General features: G+C 35.3%; 1 protein-coding gene and 1 non-coding gene across 6 annotated transcripts in view; both read left to right on the forward strand.

The window, feature by feature from the left end:
• LRCH2 (leucine rich repeats and calponin homology domain containing 2) overlaps positions 1-20,037 on the forward strand; it is a 118,526-nt gene that overhangs the window by 81,978 nt on the left and 16,511 nt on the right. For 3 of the 5 annotated variants that reach the window (XM_032250764.1, XM_032250766.1, XM_032250768.1), the window contains 6 exons: positions 6,161-6,205; positions 9,466-9,516; positions 12,130-12,187; positions 12,945-13,057; positions 13,239-13,376; positions 13,532-13,609. In XM_032250764.1, the coding sequence (XP_032106655.1) occupies positions 6,161-6,205; positions 9,466-9,516; positions 12,130-12,187; positions 12,945-13,057; positions 13,239-13,376; positions 13,532-13,609 (483 nt within the window). The remainder of the gene's footprint in view (positions 1-6,160; positions 6,206-9,465; positions 9,517-12,129; positions 12,188-12,944; positions 13,058-13,238; positions 13,377-13,531; positions 13,610-20,037) is intronic. The other 2 variants (XM_032250765.1, XM_032250767.1) reach the window with 1 other exon arrangement.
• LOC116531965 lies at positions 9,897-10,025 on the forward strand. Its single transcript, XR_004260661.1, has one exon. It is a non-coding gene; the product is annotated as a small nucleolar RNA SNORA35 (small nucleolar RNA).

The following is a 20,037-nucleotide window of genomic DNA, read 5'->3' on the forward strand; positions in this document are numbered from 1 at the left end:
AATTTTAGGCTTGATTTTTCTATGTCTGTGATTAATGCCATTGGTATTTTGATAGGGATTGCATTGAATCTGTAGATTGCTCTGAGTAGTATGGACATTTGAACAACATTGTTTCTTCCAATCCATGAATCTGGAATATGTTTACATATTTGTGTGTCCTCTTCAATTTCTTCCAGCAGTGTTTTATAGTTTTCATTGTAGAGATCTTTTACTTGTTTGGTTAATTCCTAGGTATTTAATTTTATTTGTGAGTATTGTAAATGGGATTACTTTTTAAATTTCTTTTTTAGCTTGTTCACTGTTGGCATGTAGAAATGCTACTGACTTTTCTATGTTGATTTTGTATCCTGCAATTTTACATAATTTGTTTATCAGTTCTATTGGTTTTTTTGGTGGAGTCTAGGTTTTTTTCCAAATACAAGATTATATCATCTGCAAACAAGGATAATTCGACTTCTTCCTTTCCAATTTGGATGCCCTTTATTTATTTCTCTTTTCTGATTGCTCTAGTAGGACTTCCAGTACTATTTTGAATAATAGTAGTGACAATGTGCATCCCTGCCATCTTTTAGATCTTAGGGGAAAGGCTATGAGTTTTGGCTTTTATTATGTTGAGATATATTTCTTCTATACCCCATTTTTTGAGAGTATATTAGTCCATTTTCATGCTGCTGATAAAGACATACCCAAGACTGGGCAATTTACAAAATAAAGAGGTTTATTGGACTGACAGTTCCACGTGGCTGAGGAGGCCTCACAATCATGGTGGAAGGTGAAAGGCATGTCTCATGTGGTGGCAGACAAGAGAAGAGAGCTTGTGCAGGGAAACTCCTCTTTTTAAAGCTATCAGGTCTTGTGAGACTTATTCACTATCACAAGAACAACATGAGAAAGACCTGCCCCCATGATTCAATTACCTCCCACTGGTATCTCTCACTGGTATCCCCCATGACACATGGGAATTGTGTGAGTTACAACTTAAGATGAGATTTGGGTGGGGACACAGACAAACAATATCAGAGAGTTTTTATTGTGAAGGAATGTTGGATTTTATCAAATGTTTGTCCAGGATCATTTGGAATGGTCATATGGCTTTTGTCCTTTATTCTGTTGATATGATGTATAACAATAATTGATTTGCATATGTTGAACCATACTTGCATCCCTGGAATTTTGACCTCCTCCCATAAATACCACTTGGTCACGATGAATGGTCTTTTTAATATGTTGTTGAATTCAGTTTGCTACTATTTTGTTGAAGATTTTTGTATCCATATTTATCAGATATTTTGGCCTATAGTTTCTATTTTGGATGTGTCTTTGTCTGGTTTTAGTATTAGGTAATACTGGCCTTGTAGAATCAGTTTGGCAGTATTCCCTCCTCTTCAAATTTTTTGGAATACTTTGAGTAGGATTGGTATTAGTTTTTCTTAAGTTTTTGGTAGAATTCAGCAGTGAAGCCATCAGGTTCCACGCTTTTCTTTACTGGGAGACTATTTATTACATATTTAATCTCATTGCTTGTTATTGGTCTATTCAGGTTTTGGATTTCTTCGTGATCCAATCTTGCTAGGTTTTACATGTCTAGGAATTTGTCCTTCTCCTCTAAGTTTTCCAATTTATTGGCACATAGTTGCTCATAGTAGCCAGTAGTGATCCTTCGAATTTCTAAGGTATCAGTTGTAATGTCTCCTTTTCTATCTCTGATTTTATTTATTTGTCTCTTTTCCCTTTTTTTTCTTAATCTGACTAAAGGTTTGTCAATTTTGTTTATCATCTCAATAAACCATTTTTTTGTTTCATTGATCTTTTATATTTTGTTTTGTTCATTTCAAATTTATTTCTGCTCTGATCTTTATTATTTCTTTTGTTTTTGTTTGTTTGTTTGCAGCCTTGACTTCCCAGGGTCAAGTCATCCTTACATCTCTCAGCCTTCCTAGTAGCTGGGACTACAGGCACCACCACACCTAGCTAATTTTTGTATTTTTTGTAGAGATGGGGTTTTGCCATGTTGCCCAGACTGGTCTTGAGCTCCTTGGCTCAAGTGATCTGCCCACCTCACTCACTCAAAGTGTTGGGATTACAGGTGTGAGCCATGACACCTGGCTGTTTCTTTTCTTTTACTAACTTTGGGTTTGGTTAGCTCTTTTTCTGGTTTTCTAAGATGAATCATTATGTTATTTATTTGAGGTTTTTCTTTTTTTTTGATGTAGGCATTTATAGCTATAAATTTTCCTCTTAATAATGGTTTTGCTGTATCCCATAGGTTTTGGTATGTTGTATTTCTATTATCATTTGTTTTAAGAAATTTTTCAATTTCCTTCTTAATTTCTTCATTGACCCACTGGTCATTCAGGGCATATTGTTTAATTTCCATTCGTTTGTGTAGTTTTCAAAATTCTTTTTGTAGCCCCATCTACTTGAGGGGGTTAGAGGCAAGAGGATCGTTAGAGCCCAGGAGGTCAAGGCTGCAGTGAGCTGAGATCATACCACTGTACTCTAGCCGGGGAGACAAAGTGAGACCGTGTTTCAAAAAAAAAAAAAAAAAAAAAAAAGCTCTACTTCTAGTTCTCCTGCTGTTTCCACCTCATCTACAGTTACTTCCTCCACTGATGTCTTGAGCCCTTCAAAATCATCCATGAAGATTGCAATGAATTTCTTCCAAACTCTTGTTAATGTTGATATTTTGACCTCCTCCCATAAATCACAAATGTTCTTAACGGCATCTAGAATGATGAATCATTTGCAGAGGTTTTCAGTTTATTTTGCTAAGGCCCATCAGAAGAATCACTATCTATGGCCACAATAGCTTTATATGTTATTACTTAAATAGTAAGACTTGAAAGTTGGTATTACTCCTTGATCCATGGACTATAGCATGGATGTTATGCATGAAAACAGCATTGATCTCTTTGAACATCTTCATCAGAACTCTTGGTTGACCAGACTCATTGTAAATAAGTAGTAATGTTTTGAAAGGAATCTTTTTCTGAGCTTGATAGTGGGCTTAACACATTCAGTAAACCATGCTGTAAAAAGATGTGCTGTCATCCAGGCTTTGTGGTTCTATTTAGAAAACACAGGAAGAATAGACTTAGCATAATTCTTAAGGGCCCTAGGATTTTTGGAATGGTTAAATGAACATTGGCTTCAGTTTAGAGTCAGCAGCTGCATTAGCCCTTAACAAGAGTCAGCCTGTTCTTTGAAGCTTTGAAGCTTTGAATCAGGCATTGACTTCTCCCTATACAATAGTCCTAGATGTCATATTCTTCCAATAGAAGGCTGTTTCGTCTACATAGATTTGTTGTTTACTGTAGGCACCTTCATCAATTGTCTTAGCTAGGTAGATCTTCTGTATAACTTGCTTCAGCTTCTACATCAGCACTTGCTACTTCACCTTGCACTTTTATGTTACACAGTCAGCTTCTTTCCTTCAATCTCATGAACCAACCTCTGCAGCTTCCAACTTTTCTTCTGAAGCTTCGTCACCTTGACTTCATAGGATTGAAGAGAATTAGGGCCTTGATCTGGACTCGGCTTTGTCTTAAAGGGAATGTTGTGGCTGGTTTGCTATTCTATCCAGACCACTCAAACTTTGTCCATATCAGCAATAAGGCTGTTTTACTTTCTTATTTTTGTTATGTTCACTGGAATGAGTAGCACTTTTAATTTTCTTCAACAATTGTTTGTATTCACAGCTTAGTTAATTGGAACAAGAGGCCTAGCTTCACCCTATCTCTGCTTTCTACTTGTCTTCCTCACTAACCTTAATCATTTCAAGGTTTTTATTTAAAGTGAAAGACATATTCTTCCTTTCACTTGAACACTTAGAGGCTACTGTGGGATTATTAATTGGCCTAATTACCATATTGTTGTGTGTCAGGGAATAAGAGATAGGGACTTGTTAGTGGACCAGTCAGAACACACACAACATGCATTGATTAAGTTTGCTTTCTTATATGGGTGTTGTTTGAGTCACCCCTTAAAAATTGCAATAGTAACATCAAAGATCACTGATCACAGATCACCATAACAGATATGATAATAATGAAAAAGTTTGTGGCAACCCTGTATCAAGCAAGTCTATTAGTACAATTTTTCCAATAGCACATACTCACTTCCTGTCTGTCAAATTTTGGGAATTTTCACAATATTTCAAACTTTTTCTGCAGATTTTGAAACTTTGTATTTGCACATATAAAAAATTATGTATCTCAATAAATAAAATCACTGGAGCAAAGAAATTGATACTCTAATTAAACTGAATTTTGTAGCTTTCCAGAGACCTTGGGCCAGCTTGGTTTTACTCTAGCTTTCACTATCATTCCACCCTGCTTCGCCAACATTCAAATTCTTTTCCTTATCTGCAAGCCGGCCAGGCAGATGGGAGAGGCAGGAGCGGTCTTCATTTTCAGTAGCTCTTGATTCTTTGATGTGAGAGGAGCAGTACAGTAATTTAAACTTGATCCAGCCTCTTTGTTTCTTACAAAGTTAATCAGCCAAAAGAAGTAAAATAAGAAGACAATGCTTGTGCAATATACAGTTCATTTTCATTATGTATACCTCATTATGATTCGCCTGCTTGCTTCTCCTGTTTGGTCATTTCTTTGGAAGGCAGTGGATTTTTTTTCTTCTGTTTTTAATCTTCTTCAGTTTTGACTTATCAGATTTCTCAATCCCAGCCATGTTGGGTTTGTTGGATGTGGTTGCTAAAGAAGTGGAGTAAGGCTTTTGAGAGAGCAGAATCTGGTCTGCTCGGTGGCCACCCTCAGGTGTCCACAAACCCTCAGTTTGTAAAAAGAAAAATATTGTATCTGTGAAGTGCAGTAAAGCAAAACTCAATAAGATGAGATGTGCCTGTACTTTCCTTCATGTGATTGTTATAACTATTGAATTATTTAATAATAAAAGTTCTTAGAATTACGCTTGCCACAGAGGAACCACTTTATAAATATTACCATATTCACTCAAATATCACTGTTTCATTGACATATAGATTAAAACAAAAAATAAGTGACTTCAGTGATTGTCTTGCCTGATAAATAGGATTTTTTCACACATGCCAATTTCATTCAGTGGCTTTCTGGCACACTGGGTTTAAGGCATATTGAGGTTCTGTATGAGATCACCTGGAAAGAGCATGCTGCTAGATTAGTGATAGTTGTCATAGGAGACATAGTGGAGGAACAATATGTCTTGTATTTATTATCCCTAATACAGCTCACCCCCCAGTTTGTGGTATCAGGTCAGTTATCTATTTTTTCAAGGGTTATGGAAGATAATGCTGCATATGTAAAGGGGACCATTAAATACCTTGAATGCCAGGCAAAGAAGTTTGGACATAATCCGAAAATTAGTAGGTTTTTCAACAGCACAGCCACGAGTTGTAAATGGAAGGTTAATCTGCCACTGATTTGCAGGATCATTTGCAGTGAAGAGGAATCAGAAGTAAGAATTCCAGTGATTGTCATATTGTATTTTCTTGATCCTAAAAAGTATTTTTTCACATATAAACATAGTTCTTATGTAGTAGGGTTGTTAAGAAGATTAAATGGGTAAATACATGTAAAGACATTTAACTCAGTGCCTGGCATATAGCAAGCACTAATACAAGCGTTAACTTTCATCATTATTATAATTATTAAACAATTAATAGATACATTTAATATAGTGTTTTTTAACCTGAAAGCAGTAGGTGTCTTAATAATAGATGACATCTTAGAATGGTGAGATTATAGACCAGGTGTAAGATAACAAGGGCCTGGAAAAGGGTGGTAGTTGTGAGAATTCCGAAGAGGTAAGTCTGAAAGAGATTACAAAAAGAATTGACTTGATGACATATTGGATATACTGAATTAAGGAAAAGGAAAACTTTAAGACAGCTCTCAGATTGCACACCTTAATGAATGGGAAATAGTTTGGCTTAGGAAAGAAATGTTACTTGATCTGTGTAAAGTACTTATAACAATGCCTTGCACATGGAGAGCATTATATTTGTTAGTTATCAGTGGTAGGACGATTTTTACACTTGTTATATACTTAAATTTGATATCAGGTAATTTAATAAAGCTACCAAAACATGAAAGAACCTTGTACATAATTTACTAGAGAATTTATATGTTCAAAGGAAAATAAATTATGTGTTTTAAATTTTTTTCAGTATAAATCAATGAGGAAGAGTTCAAGTGGCAATGAAAATGATGAGGTAAGAAAAGAGGTTAATATTAATAGTTATAGGAAATGTTTAATTATCATATGAAGTTGGCTCAGTGAGGATAAAATGCAATCAATTTTTCAGTTTGTTATTGATTTAATGCATGGGTTTTTTCCAACAATAAAAACATCTGTGTATCATCATACAATTATTAATTTAATCATTTAATTTCCATATGTCCTTTAGAATGGAATTACTAATAATTCAGCATTAGAATTTTATCATTATTCATCTTAGACCTGTAATCCATGAGTGTAAGTGTGTTGTCTTTCACATATTTTATCTTTGTAAATCAACCTGGCTGTCAATTGAGATTCTTTTTTAGGAACTTTGTTTAGGAACTCCTTCCATAAATTATGCATACTATTTTAAAATTTAAAATTAGACTTCTACAGTTTGTGCATTACCATAAACCTTTCTACTGCACCAGTGCAAACTATGCAGCAACCTGTCGTTGTTGAAAAGATATATTCTCATCACCATAAATACTTAAATTTTGTGTATTTTTGGTTGGAGAGATTGAAACTTAATTTCATGTTGAGTACTTAGCAGGGCTTCTGAAAATGCCTTTAGTTTTAGGATATAGAATCACACAGGGAAAAATAATGAATAGAGCCAGATGATTGGTCTGCCCCCAGCTCAGATGCTGATTTCTCTCCATGGCCTCTCCGGTAGTATTTACTGGGATTAATAAAAGTCAGTTATGGCTATAGCTGGTCTATTTTCACTGTTAGTATTTAAGATCAAGCCTGAATTACATGTATTATATGGGTATGTTTGGTAATATTTACCTGTGCATGAACACAATCAGTTCTTGTACCCCCGCGCCAGGTTTCCATTGCACCAGCTCCACAAGATCCTAGCTTACCCTTTAGATATTATTCCCAGAGAATGGCCCACTGTGTGGTCTCTAGCGTTTCTTCACCAGCTCTCAAGGCTTCAGTGAATAACACCTGTGTACCTGCTGAAGCCTCTCAGATTTGTCTCTAGTACAGACCTCTCCCCTGAGTTTCAGACCCTTGCAATCTTTTATCTGTCTTTTCTACCTGCTTAGAATTTCTGCTGGATATATCTCTTAAACGCACTAGGACTAAATATGTTCAAAACTGAGTTTTAAAAATTTTTGCTTCAAAACCCACTTTTTCACTAATATGCAATAGTTTGTGCAGTGGCTCTCAACTTTGGCTGTACACTAAAATTACCAGGTGAGCTTTAGAGAACACTGCCGCCTGGGTCACACTCCCTAGGTGTTATAATTTAATTGGCATGTGGTATGATGTGGTATGGACTGAGCAATGAAGTTTTTAATGTTTCCGATATGAGTTTAATGTCCAGCCAAGGTTGAGAACTACTGAGTTAATGGAATCATCTTCCATCATCCAGCTGTAGCAGGGGCTGGCAAATTATGACCCAGAGGCTAAATTTGGCCTACTGTATGTGATTGTAAGTAAAATTTGATCAGAAAACAGTCATACTCATTTGCCTATGGCTACTTTTGCATTACAGTGGCAGACTTTGAGTACAGTAGTCCTCCTTTATTCTCCATTTCACTTTCTAAGGTTTTAGTTACCTGTGGTCTACCATAGTCCAAAATTAGGTGAGTACAGTACAATAAGATACTTAGAGAGAAACCACATTTACATAACTTTTATTATAGTACATTGTTATAATTGTTCTATTTTATTATTAATTATTGATGTTAATATCATACCTGACTTATAAATTAAACTTTATCATAGGTATGTATGTATAGGAAAAAACATAGCACATATATTATATAGGGTTTGGTACTATCTGCAGTTTCAGGCATTCACTGAGATTCTTGGAACATGTTCCTCATGGATTATGGGGAACTACTGTAGTTGTCACAAAGCCTAAAATATTTGCCATCTGCCTTTGACAGAAAACATTTCATTTTCTTTATTTCCTCATACCTGCTTTTCTCTTGCCTGCTTCACAATATCTAATCAGTAGCCAAGACTTACTGTTGGTTTATTTATTTGTACTAAAATATTCTGCATCCATTTCCCTTTTATTTCTACTGTTTCTGCTCTGGCAGAGGCCCTTATCCATTTCTTGCCTGTACTACTGCAATAGCTTCCTTTCCCTTCTCCCTTTCCCTAGTCCATTCTCACTGTAGCCAGAGTGGTCGTTTCAAAGAACACAGATACAATCAGGCCATTCCCTTGCTTAGAAACCTTTTATTTCTCCCCACAACTCAGAAGATAAATTCTAGATCCTCCTTTATCAAGCCTCTGCTTGCCATATCAACCTTAATTCAAAACTTGCTCTTCTTTCACCTTACCCTTCAGCAATACAAAACTACTCAGAGGTTTTCTGCAGTCATCTTTACATTTATTGCTTCCATGCTTTGGTTCTTCTCCTCTCATCTTATTGTTCCCTTCTTTCTTTTTCTGGTAAACACTCAGTTTTTTTACTGAATTTATACTTTCTCAGGAAACTTGTCTTTCTCCGCCATCTTCCTCATTCCCCCAAGTGCCCCTTATCTGTGCCTCATAATATGCCATACATAGTTCTGTATTATACCGAGAGTGTTGTATTATCTGTATATGTGAGTCTATTTTCCTCCTCAACTGAAACGTCCTTGAGTGGGTGATATTTTACTAAATTTCAATACTCTCAGTGTCTAGCATAGTGTCTGACATATAGTAGGTAGCCAATAATCATTTGTTGAATGAATGAATAAATGTTCTATGTGGAGTGCATATTCAAAGTTAAATGTCAAAATTTTCATAATTAGTTGGCAGTAGAATAGTCATTTAAAAATCATGGACCATTTAATGTTTTATTAAATTAAATTCTTTGTAATTATCAATAAGTCCATATTAGATACATGTAAATTTTCAGATGAAAGTTATTTGGGGTAGTAGAGATTTTGCATGCCTTCATTTACATGTCTCAGATTTATAACACATCACTGCTCTTATATTTAGATAATATTTTTCAAACTTTAAAGTACTGTATTTCAAGTCACTCTAAGGGTCTCATTGAAATGTAGATTCTGATTAGTTAGGTCTTGGGTGAGGCCTGAGATTCTGCATTCCTAAACTCCCAGAGGATCCCTATGCTGCTGTTTCACAGACCACATGCAGAGTGTCAGTGTGCTGGATGGTATATTCCAGATTCTTCCTTTACTATTTGATCAGAACAATTTTTATTTTCCTTTTATATGTTTAAATCATCATTTGTATTGTAATTTCATCGTTCATCTTTTTATTTTTATGTTTTAGCAAGACAATGATAATGCTAACATGTCACCACAATCTCCAGTATCATCTGAGGTACAAGTTCTGTTTTTATATGTTTTTATGTGTTTTAAAAATGTTTTGTATGTTTTCTGTGTTTTACATAAGATTCTTCCTTGCCACTTCTCTCTAATCTCATTTTTTTTGCAATGTAATTTATTCACCCATATTTTAAAATTCATGGCAGATTAGTTTGTGCAAACCTTCTAGCCAATAAAAAATTCTAAGAATGCCATCTTTTGTAAAAATATTGATAATAACACTTGTTTACTTATGATTTTCTTATTGGGAAGTGTGTAGATCATAGAAAAGAATTCAGTTTATGAAAATCTGTGCTTTCTCCTTCATCCATATTTTAAAATAAATGATTGATTTTAAGAGCAACTTTCAGATTTTTTAATTTGAAAAAAGTACTTCAGCATTGTGCAATGGCCTTTGGTTTTTCTTGTAACCAGTTAGGTCTGAAAGCAATGCAAAAGAAATTTCCTTTTTCCACGAGAAACATCCCTGCAGTGGGTTGTTCCTATCGACAGGAGGTTACACATTTTTGGGAGAATAGGTATCAGAAAGTTAGAGTTTGTGACATTTCAATCAAATACTCTGGTGATTTGAATGACTGGTTCTTCTAATTTATTTATTTATTTAAGTCCATTGCTTTATAACAAGAGATAAATTTTAAAAATTCTAAGCTCTGTCTCTTCTACTTCAGATTACCTTATTCTAAAGTATATTGGCATTAGTAAATAAATGATTACACATTCATTTGATGAATTCAACACTTTACCAAAGTGTTGGATGGCCCAAATTCACTGTGTAACTTTGGTTACATAGATGGTATTAATATTTCATTATATGTAGGTGGTGTTGCTTTTTTAATAGGCTAGGATTCTTACTCTGTTGTTTTGGGTGATCTGCATTACAAAACTTTTAAGTGGATTTGGACATTAATTTATAAACATGGGTCTAAATTATTTACGTAACAGGTAAAATGGTAGACATACTTTTAGAAAGCAGTTTAAATTAGGACATCTTAAAATTAGCCTTTGTCATATGCTTTCATAATTCCTTTCTTTAAGTTACAAGTGTAAGCATATAAGTGACTACTACTTACTTGTCTGCTTGATTTATGATTTTGTGATCTGTGCTCACAGGGAAGACTGTTCATACCAAATTTCTCAAATAACTTACATTGCTATACATATATATATATATATTTTTTTTTTTTTTTCTTTTTTCTTTTTTCTTGTTGAGTCATGATCTCATGCTGTTTCACAGGCTGGAGTGTAGTGGCATGATCTCAGGTCACTACAACCACCATCTCTCACATTCAAGTGATCCTTGTGCCTCAGCCTCCCGAGTAGCTGGGACAACAGGCACATGCCACCACGCCTGGCTAATTTTTATATTTTTAGTAGAGACAGGGTTTCACCATGTTGATCAGACTGGTCTTGAACTCCTGGCCTCAAGTGATCCACCTGCCTCGGCCTCCCAAAATGTTGAGACTACAGGTGTGAGTTTTATATTTTTTATTTCATTTGGATAAGTGAAATTTTCATCTAGGAATTTATAACAATTTAACCAAAATAGTGAAGACAAACTGGGAGGCTTGTAGGTTTGGATAGGGTGGTGAGTATGTATGTGTTTTGGTGATTCACCTGATATTTAACTTGAACTGCATATCACATGTTAATGAACAGAAGATTTAAATAATCTACAGAATTCTGATTGCATCAATTTCATGTGTGATTGGAAAATGGTAAAACCGATTAGTGTAATGCTTTACTGTTAACAAAGTGCTTGCCTGTAATTTGAACCTAAAAGCAGCCCCATAAAATAGGTATGATCCTCATCATTTTACAGCTGAAGAGATGGATAGCTTTCCCAACGATCTTAGTTAATAAATGGCAGAGAAATGACTGAAGCTGAGCTCTACTCACTTCACAGAGTTGTTGCACAGATTAAATAAGGTGCTGCTAAGATTACATTATTTTGTCACTTTACACAGTAGTTTCATTTAGTTATCTCATTTAATCTTCACTGTAATCTCATTTGAAAGATGAAGAAACAATCACAGAGAAATTGTATGTTGTGTTCAAAACAAAGCCTAAGCTTTTAAACTCCAACTTCAGATTTGTCTAATGTACTACAAATCTTTCCACAGCAAACCACTGTGTGTGAAACATTTGAAACAATATTCATTCAAATATTTATCATCTATCATTCTGCAGTCCCTGTACAGATATATTTGGCTTTAGATTATCTACTGTTAGGTTTTAAGGCCATAGTAGATACTGAGTAAATACTAAACTCACTTATCTTTTCACAAAAGCTTACTTCATTTTTTTGGGAAACTTCAATCTGGCTCTTTCAAAAAGTATGATCTTTTTTATACGCTTCACTAATGATTTTCATTTTCTTTCTGCTATGAGAGGAAAGCATTTAAAGCCTATATAGTTAACTCAACTAGCAAATATTAATTACCTCTTGAAAGTGAAATGTATCAACTTGAATTGAAATGCAAGTTACTTTTCACTGATCATAGGAAAAATAAGTATTTCCCCAAATTGAAATGAATATGAATAAGCACCTTGATTATTTTGAAAGAAAAGAAGTCTTATTATTTATTTTTAATGTTTTAATTTTTTTTAGGAATATGACAGAACTGATGCTTTTTCACACAGTCCCTTTGGCTTGAAGCCAAGATCAGGTAAATATATATTCTGTAAATAAAATTTATTAGTTATATTTGAAACTAGTTTCCCAGCTTAAATGGGATTGATTCCATAGTTTTAAGTACACATAGATTCTTTCCCCTCTCCTAAAAGCAATTTTCTCTTAACCTTATTTGTCTTTCCAATTCCCATTCCCATTTCTTTCTTCCTCTTTACCTTCAAGCTCCTGAAACCTCAGCTTTTTGCCTTAGATATACTGCAGTCTTATTTCTACTCTACTGTGACTGCTATTAGAATGACCACTCTGCCAGCAGACCAAACACTGTTTGAAATTATAGCACTCCATTATATTGTGGTTTTTATAAAGGGATCTTTTCGCATTTGGCAAGCCCAAAAGAAAATGGATCCATGTTACTTGGCAAGGTATTGAATTATAGTTTTTATTCCTGAATAACTGTATTGACCTTCAAGAATAATTTTCTTTTTTAAAAGATAGAGGGCTGACGTATGTTCAGTAATCATTTTTAACCTGGGTCATAAGTTTCTAATAATGTATGTTTGAATAAGAACATGTATAGGTGGTAGAAATCATTACACTTATCTTCCCTGTTGCTTTCAAGTATGCAGATAATTGAGCTCAAATATATTCTCTAAAAATATTTTGAATGTATTAGTGAGTAATAGTGTTTTATGTAATTTTGTATTGATTCTTTTTATCTTGCCTCTTTCCTCATCAATAGTTGCTCTTTCCCATTAACTTTGTAACAAGTTAGGAAATTTCTGTTTTTATAGCTTTTAGCCGTTCATCTCGCCAAGAATATGGGGCAGCAGATCCGGGATTTACAATGAGAAGAAAGATGGAACATTTACGGGAAGAGCGAGAGCAAATACGACAACTTCGAAATGTAAGTCAGATTGACCTGTCTGATCTGCTTTATGGAAATGGGTTTAACTTGCAAAATTAATAAGGTGTATGGATTTTATTTTCACTACTCCTTAAAATGTTTGGATTATACAACAATTAGTAATATAAACGTAACATGTATATTTAGATAGAATATCTGATTTACACCTGTTTCTCTATAGAATCTTGAATCCAGGTTAAAAGTAATTTTGCCTGATGACATTGGAGCTGCACTGATGGATGGGGTTGTTCTTTGCCATTTAGCCAATCATATAAGGCCACGTTCTGTTGCTAGTATTCATGTACCATCACCAGCAGTGGTAAGTTTTGTTTGCAGTTTGTTAGCTCTCTAAAGGAATATATAGCTTCTTAAAATTGTCTTTTAATAATATACCTCAGTGAACTTAGCTTTCAGTTTTGATTAAGTTCTATAAAAAAATGCCTAAAGGTACATGTTTTCCCTCTTATTTTACAGCCCAAACTGAGCATGGCAAAATGTCGAAGAAATGTAGAAAATTTCCTTGATGCTTGTAAAAAGTTGGGTGTCTCACAGGTAATTGTTGTTTATCTAACAAAGTAGTCACTTAAATATGAATTTATTATATGCAAACTGGGGCTCTTCTTAGAGCAACGAACAACGCTTTCTGAACATGAAAATGAATGCCTTCTCTTGGTACCTTCTCCTAAGCTCCAGCTTTAACTGTAGCAGTTATCTAATTAATGTTTTTAAGCTGCCTTTAAAGTAACTTACAAAATAGCTACAAATATGGAAAATCATGCGCATCACTGACCACATATAACTCAGTGGCCATATTTAGAACTTGGTTGTGATGTCATTGCTACTATCTTTTTATCTTTTTTTTTTTTTTTTTTTTTTGCTGGTGAACATTTGGACTCCTTTGTAAGTCATTGGATAGACTCTGATTGGAAGATTTGAATTCAGTGTGAACAGCCTTTTAAACTTCATTTAAAATGCAAAATTGGAAATTATAGCAGCATATTATGATAATATCTGTATTGGACAAGCTTTGAAATTTGTAGGAATTGGCTTACGTTTCATGTAATAACTACAATACTATACAATTATTAAAGCAGTATTGTGAATATATAAAGAACATGTATAATCACAATACTGCTTCTTTGTAAAGCGTTATAAACCTAACCTCAACATGAATGACTATGGAGAGAAATGACATTGTTATCAGAGCACAATTAAGTTGTGCTTGTTAAGCCGTCTTTTGAACAGTGTCTTAATAATCTCGTCTACAGATACCACTTTAACCTCTTTCCTCAAGTAAATATAATTTAATGTGTAGAAAATTAATGAATTACTATGTAATTTGGAAATTACATAATGTTCTCTACCTCTTCACTATACTTGATGTGATGTTTTAAAATTTTAATTCTTAAAAATGTTTGTTGTTTCTTTTTTCTACTCTCAATCTTTCTGTGGGTAAATAGCAAACTTAGCAACGTTTTTTCCAGCCATTATATTATCTAAATTTTCCTGTTTTGTCATTTTTTCTTTTTTAAAATTAAAGAAACCTTTTTTTTTTAGAGATGGAGTCTCACTGTGTTACCCAGGCTGGACTGGAACTCCTGAGCTCCAGCAGTCCTTCCACTTCCACTTCATGAATAACTGGAATTACAAGCATTCACTACCTCCCTAATTTTATGCCACTTTTGTTTTAAGAGTTTTATTTTTAGCTTCAGTGTTTTTCTCTGAGCTCAGAAATGGTAATATATAATCATTTTCAACTGAATTTTCTGTTTTAGGATGTTTTCTAATTTTTAACACACAATGTAGTGCATATAAGTAAAGTGTACAATTTGATCGGTTTTGACATATGCATACACCATGAAATCATCACCACAGTCAAAATAATGAACATGTCTACTGCTGCCAAAAGTTTCCTCATGGGTCTTTGTAATCCTTCCCTCTCCGGCAACCACTAATCTGTTTCCTGTCACTGCAGATTAGTTTGCACTTTCTAGAGTTTTATGTAATTGGAATGATGCAATATCTATGATATTTTTCTATGTTCTTTCACTCAGTATAATTAAGACTCATCAGTGTTGTTGCATATATGAATAGACCATTGCTGTTTATTTCTAGATAGTATTTAATTGTATGGATATATCACACTTTGTTGACCCCTTGACCTGCTGATGGCCATTTGGGTTGTTTCCAGTTTTAGGGCCTACTACAAATAAAGCTGCTATGAACATTTGTATACAAGTCTTTGTATGGATTTATGCATTCTTTAATTTTTGGTAAATACCTAAAGTGGAATTACTGGAACATATGGTAGGTGCATGCTTAACATTTTAAAGAAAATACAAAATTCTTCCAAAGTGGTTGTACCATTTTACATTCCTGTCAGCAGTATGTGAGAGTTCCAGTAGCTCCACATCCTCACTAACATTCAGTATGATCAGCATTTAAAAATTTTAGTCACTGTGATACATATGTACCAACTTGCCAATGCAGTCTTAATTTGAATTTTCCTAAAGACTAAAGATGCTGATCACCTTTTCAAGGGCTTATTTGTTATCTGTATATCTTCTTTTTTGAAGTACATATTCTAATCTATTGTCTATTTTGTATTTGGTTATTTATTTTCCTATGATTGTGTTTCAGATTTCTTTATAAATTATGGATGAAGTCCTTTACCAGATCTGTGATTTATAAATATTGCATCCAAATCTTTGGTTTGTCTTTTCATTGTCCTTAGAGTGTCTTTCAAAGAGCAGGAGCTTCAAAGTTTTTGAAGTACAATTTATTTTTTAAAATGGGTTGTGCTTTTTTTTTCAAAGCTAGGAAATCTTTACATAACCCAAGGCCACAAAGATTTTCTCCTGTGTTTACTTCTTTTTTTTTTCCCATTTATTTATTTTATTGCATTTTAGGTTTTGGGGTACATGTGAAGAACATGCAAAATTGTTGCATAGGAACACACGTGGCAGTGTGATTTGCTGCCTTCCTCCCCATCACCTACATCTGGCATTTCTCCCCTCGCTATCTCTCCCCAGCTTCCCACCCCCCACCGTCTCTCCCCTATTTCCCCCCAACTGACCCCAGTGTGTAGTGCTCCCCTCCCTGTGTCCATGTGTTCTCATTGTTCAACACCCGCCTATGAGTGAGAACATGCGGTGTTTGATCTTCTGCTCTTCTGTCAGTTTGCTGAGAATGATGGTTTCCAGGTTCATCCATGTCCCTACAAAGGACCCAAACTCATCGTTTTTGATGGCTGCATAATATTCCATGGTGTATATGTGCCACATTTTCCCTATCCAGTCTATCATCGATGGGCATTTGGGTTGGTTCCAGGTCTTTGCTATTGTAAACTGTGCTGCAATGAACATTCGTGTACACGTGTCCTTATAGTAGAATGATTTGTAATCCTTTGGATATATACCCAGAAATGGGATTGCTGGGTCAAATGGAATTTCTATTTCTAGGTCCTTGAGGAATCACCACACTGTCTTCCACAATGGTTGAACTAATTTACACTCCCACCAACAGTGCAAAAGTGTTCCTATTTCTCCACATCCTCTCCAGCATCTGTTGTCTCCAGATTTTTTAATGATCGCCATTCTAACCGGCGTGAGATGGTATCTCAGTGTAGTTTTGATTTGCATTTCTCTGATGACCAGTGATGATGAGCATTTTTTCATATGTTTGTAGGCCTCGCGTATGTCTTCTTTTGAGAAGTGTCTGTTCATATCCTTTGCCCACTTTTGAATGGGCTTGTTAGTTTTTTTCTTGTAAATCTGCTTTAGTTCTTTGTAAATTTTGGATATCAGCCCTTTGTCAGATGGGTAAACTGCAAAAATTTTTTCCCAATCTGTTGGTTGCCGATTCACTCTAATGATTGTTTCTTTTGCTGTGCAGAAGCTGTGGAGTTTGATTAGGTCCCATTTGTCTATTTTGGCTTTTGTTGTCAATGCTTTTGGTGTTTTGGTCATGAAGTCCTTGCCTACACCTACGTCCTGAATGGTTTTGCCTAGATTTTCTTCTAGGGTTTTTATGGTGTTAGGTCTTATGTTTAAGTCTTTAATCCATCTGGAGTTAATTTTAGTGTAAGGTGTCAGGAAGGGGTCCAGTTTCTGCTTTCTGCACATGGCTAGCCAGCTTTCCCAACACCATTTATTGAACAGGGAATCCTTTCCCCATTGCTTGTTTTTGTCTGGTTTGTCAAAGATCAGATGGTTGTAGAAAGGTTGTGTTGCCTCCGAGACCTCTGTTCTGTTCCATTGGTCTCTATCTCTGTTTTGGTACCAGTACCATGCTGTTTTGATTACTGTAGCCTTGTAGTATAGTTTGAAGTCTGGTAGTGTGATGCCCCCCGCTTTGTTCTTTTTGCTTAGAATTGACTTAGCTATGCGGGCTCTCTTTTGGTTCCATATGAAGTTTAAGGTGGTTTTTTCCAGTTCTGCAAAAAAGGTCATTGGTAGCTTGATGGGGATAGCATTGAATCTGTAAATTACTTTGGGCAGTATGGCCATTTTCACGATATTGATTCTTCCTAACCATGAACATGGAATGTTTCTCCATCTGTTTGTGTCCTCTCTTATTTCGTTGAGCAGTGGCTTGTAGTTCTCCTTGAAGAGGTCCTTTACATTCCTTGTTAGTTGTATTCCTAGGTATTTTATTCTCTTTGTGGCAATTGTGAATGGAAGTTTGTTCTTGATTTGGCTCTGTTTAAGTCTGTTACTGGTGTATAGGAATGCATGTGATTTTTGTACATTGATTTTGTATCCTGAGACTTTGCTGAACTTGCTTATCAGTTTCAGTAGGTTTGGGGCTGAGACGATGGGGTCTTCTAGATATACAATCATGTCGTCTGCAAATAGAGACAATTTGACTTCCTCCTTTCCTATTTGAATGTCCTTTATTTCTTTTTCTTGCCTGATTGCTCTGGCAAGAACTTGTAATACGAGACTTAAAAGTAGTGGTGAGAGCGGGCATCCTTGTCTGGTGCCACATTTCAAGGGGAATGCTTCCAGTTTTTGCCCATTCAGTATGATATTGGCTGTTGGTTTGTCATAAATAGCTTTTATTATTTTGAGATACGTTCCATTGATACCTAGCTTATTGAGTGTTTTTAGCATAAAGGGCTGTTGAATTTTGTCAAAGGCCTTCTCTGCATCAATTGAGATAATCATGTGGTTTTTGTCTTTGGTTCTGTTTATGTGGTGAATTACGTTTATAGACTTGCGTATGTTGAACCAGCCTTGCATCCCCGGGATGAAGCCTACTTGATCATCGTGGATAAGCTTTTTGATGTGCTGTTGCAATCGGCTTGTCAGTATTTTATTGAAGATTTTTGCATCTATGTTCATCATGGATATTGGCCTGTAGTTTTCTTTTCTTGTTGAGTCTCTGCCAGGTTTTGGAATCAGGATGATGTTGGTCTCATAAAATGATTTGGGAAGAATTCCCTCTTTTTGTATTGTTTGGAATAGTTTCAGAAGAAATGGTACCAGCTCCTCTTTGTATGTCTGGTAGAATTCAGCTGTGAACCCATCTGGACCCGGGCTTTTTTTGGGTGGTAAGCTCTTAATTGCTGCCTCAACTTCAGACCTTGTTATGGGTCTGTTCAGGGTTTCGGCTTCTTCCTGGTTTAGGCTTGGCAGGAGGCAAGTGTCCAGGAATTTATCCATTTCTTCCAGGTTTATTAGTTTGTGTGCATAGAGTTGTTTGTAATAATCTCTGATGATGGTTTGAATTTCTGTGGAATCTGTGGTGATATCCCCTTTATCGTTTTTTATTGCATCAATTTGGTTATTCTCTCTTTTCTTTTTTATTAATCTGGCTAGTGGTCTGTCTATTTTGTTGATCTTTTCAAAAAACCAGCTCCTGGATTTATTGATTTTTTGAAGGGTTTTTTGTGTCTCTATCTCCTTCAGTTCTGCTCTGATCTTAGCTATTTCTTGTCTTCTGCTAGACTTTGAGGTTTTTTGATCTTGCTCCTCTAGCTCTTTCAGTTTTGACGATAGGGTGTCAATTTTTTATCTCTCCTTGCTTCTCATGTGGGCACTTATTGCTATATATTTTCCTCTAGAGACTGCTTTAAATGTGTCCCAGAGATTCTGGTATGTTGTGTCTTCATTCTCGTTGGTTTTGAAGAACATCTTTATTTCTGCCTTCATTTCATTGTTTATCCAGTCAACATTCAAGAGCAAGTTGTTCAGTTTCCATGAAGCTGTGCGGTTCTGAGTTAGTTTTTGAATTCTGAGTTCTAACTTGATTGCACTGTGGTCTGAGAATCTGTTTGTTACGATTTCCGTTCTTTTGTATTTGCTGAGGAGTGATTTACTCCCAATTATGTGGTCAATTTTAGAGTAGGTGTGATGTGGTGCTGAGAAGAATGTATATTCTGTGGCTTTGGGGTGGAGAGTTCTGTAAATGTCTATTAGGTTTGCTTGGTCCAGGTCTGAGTTCAAGTCCTGGATATCCTTGTTAATTTTCTGTCTGGTTGATCTGTCTAATGTTGACAATGGGGTGTTAAAGTCTCCCACTATTATTGTGTGGGAGTCTAAGTCTCTTTGTAAGTCATTAAGAACTTGCCTTATGTATCTGGGTGCTCCTGTATTGGGTGCATATATATTTAGGATCGTTAGCTCTTCTTGTTGCATTGATCCTTTTACCATTATGTAATGTCCCTCTTTGTCTCTTATGATCTTTGTTGCTTTAAAGTCTAATTTATCAGAGATGAGAATTGCAACTCCTGCTTTTTTTTGCTCTCCATTTGCTTGGTAAATCTTCCTCCATCCCTTTATTTTGAGCCTTTGTGTATCCTTGCATGTGAGATGGGTTTCCTGGATACAGCACACCGATGGATTTTGGCTTTTTATCCAATTTGCCAGTCTGTGTCTTTTGATTGGGGCATTTAGTCCATTTACATTTAGGGTTAATATTGTTATGTGCGAATTTGATACTGCCATTTTGGTGCTAGCTGGCTGTTTTGCCCTTTA

This window comes from Sapajus apella, unplaced genomic scaffold (genome assembly GCF_009761245.1).
Source record: "Sapajus apella isolate SASKATOON/1434 unplaced genomic scaffold, GSC_monkey_1.0 scaffold73, whole genome shotgun sequence".
In the NCBI taxonomy this organism is placed as follows: Eukaryota; Metazoa; Chordata; class Mammalia; order Primates; family Cebidae; genus Sapajus; species Sapajus apella.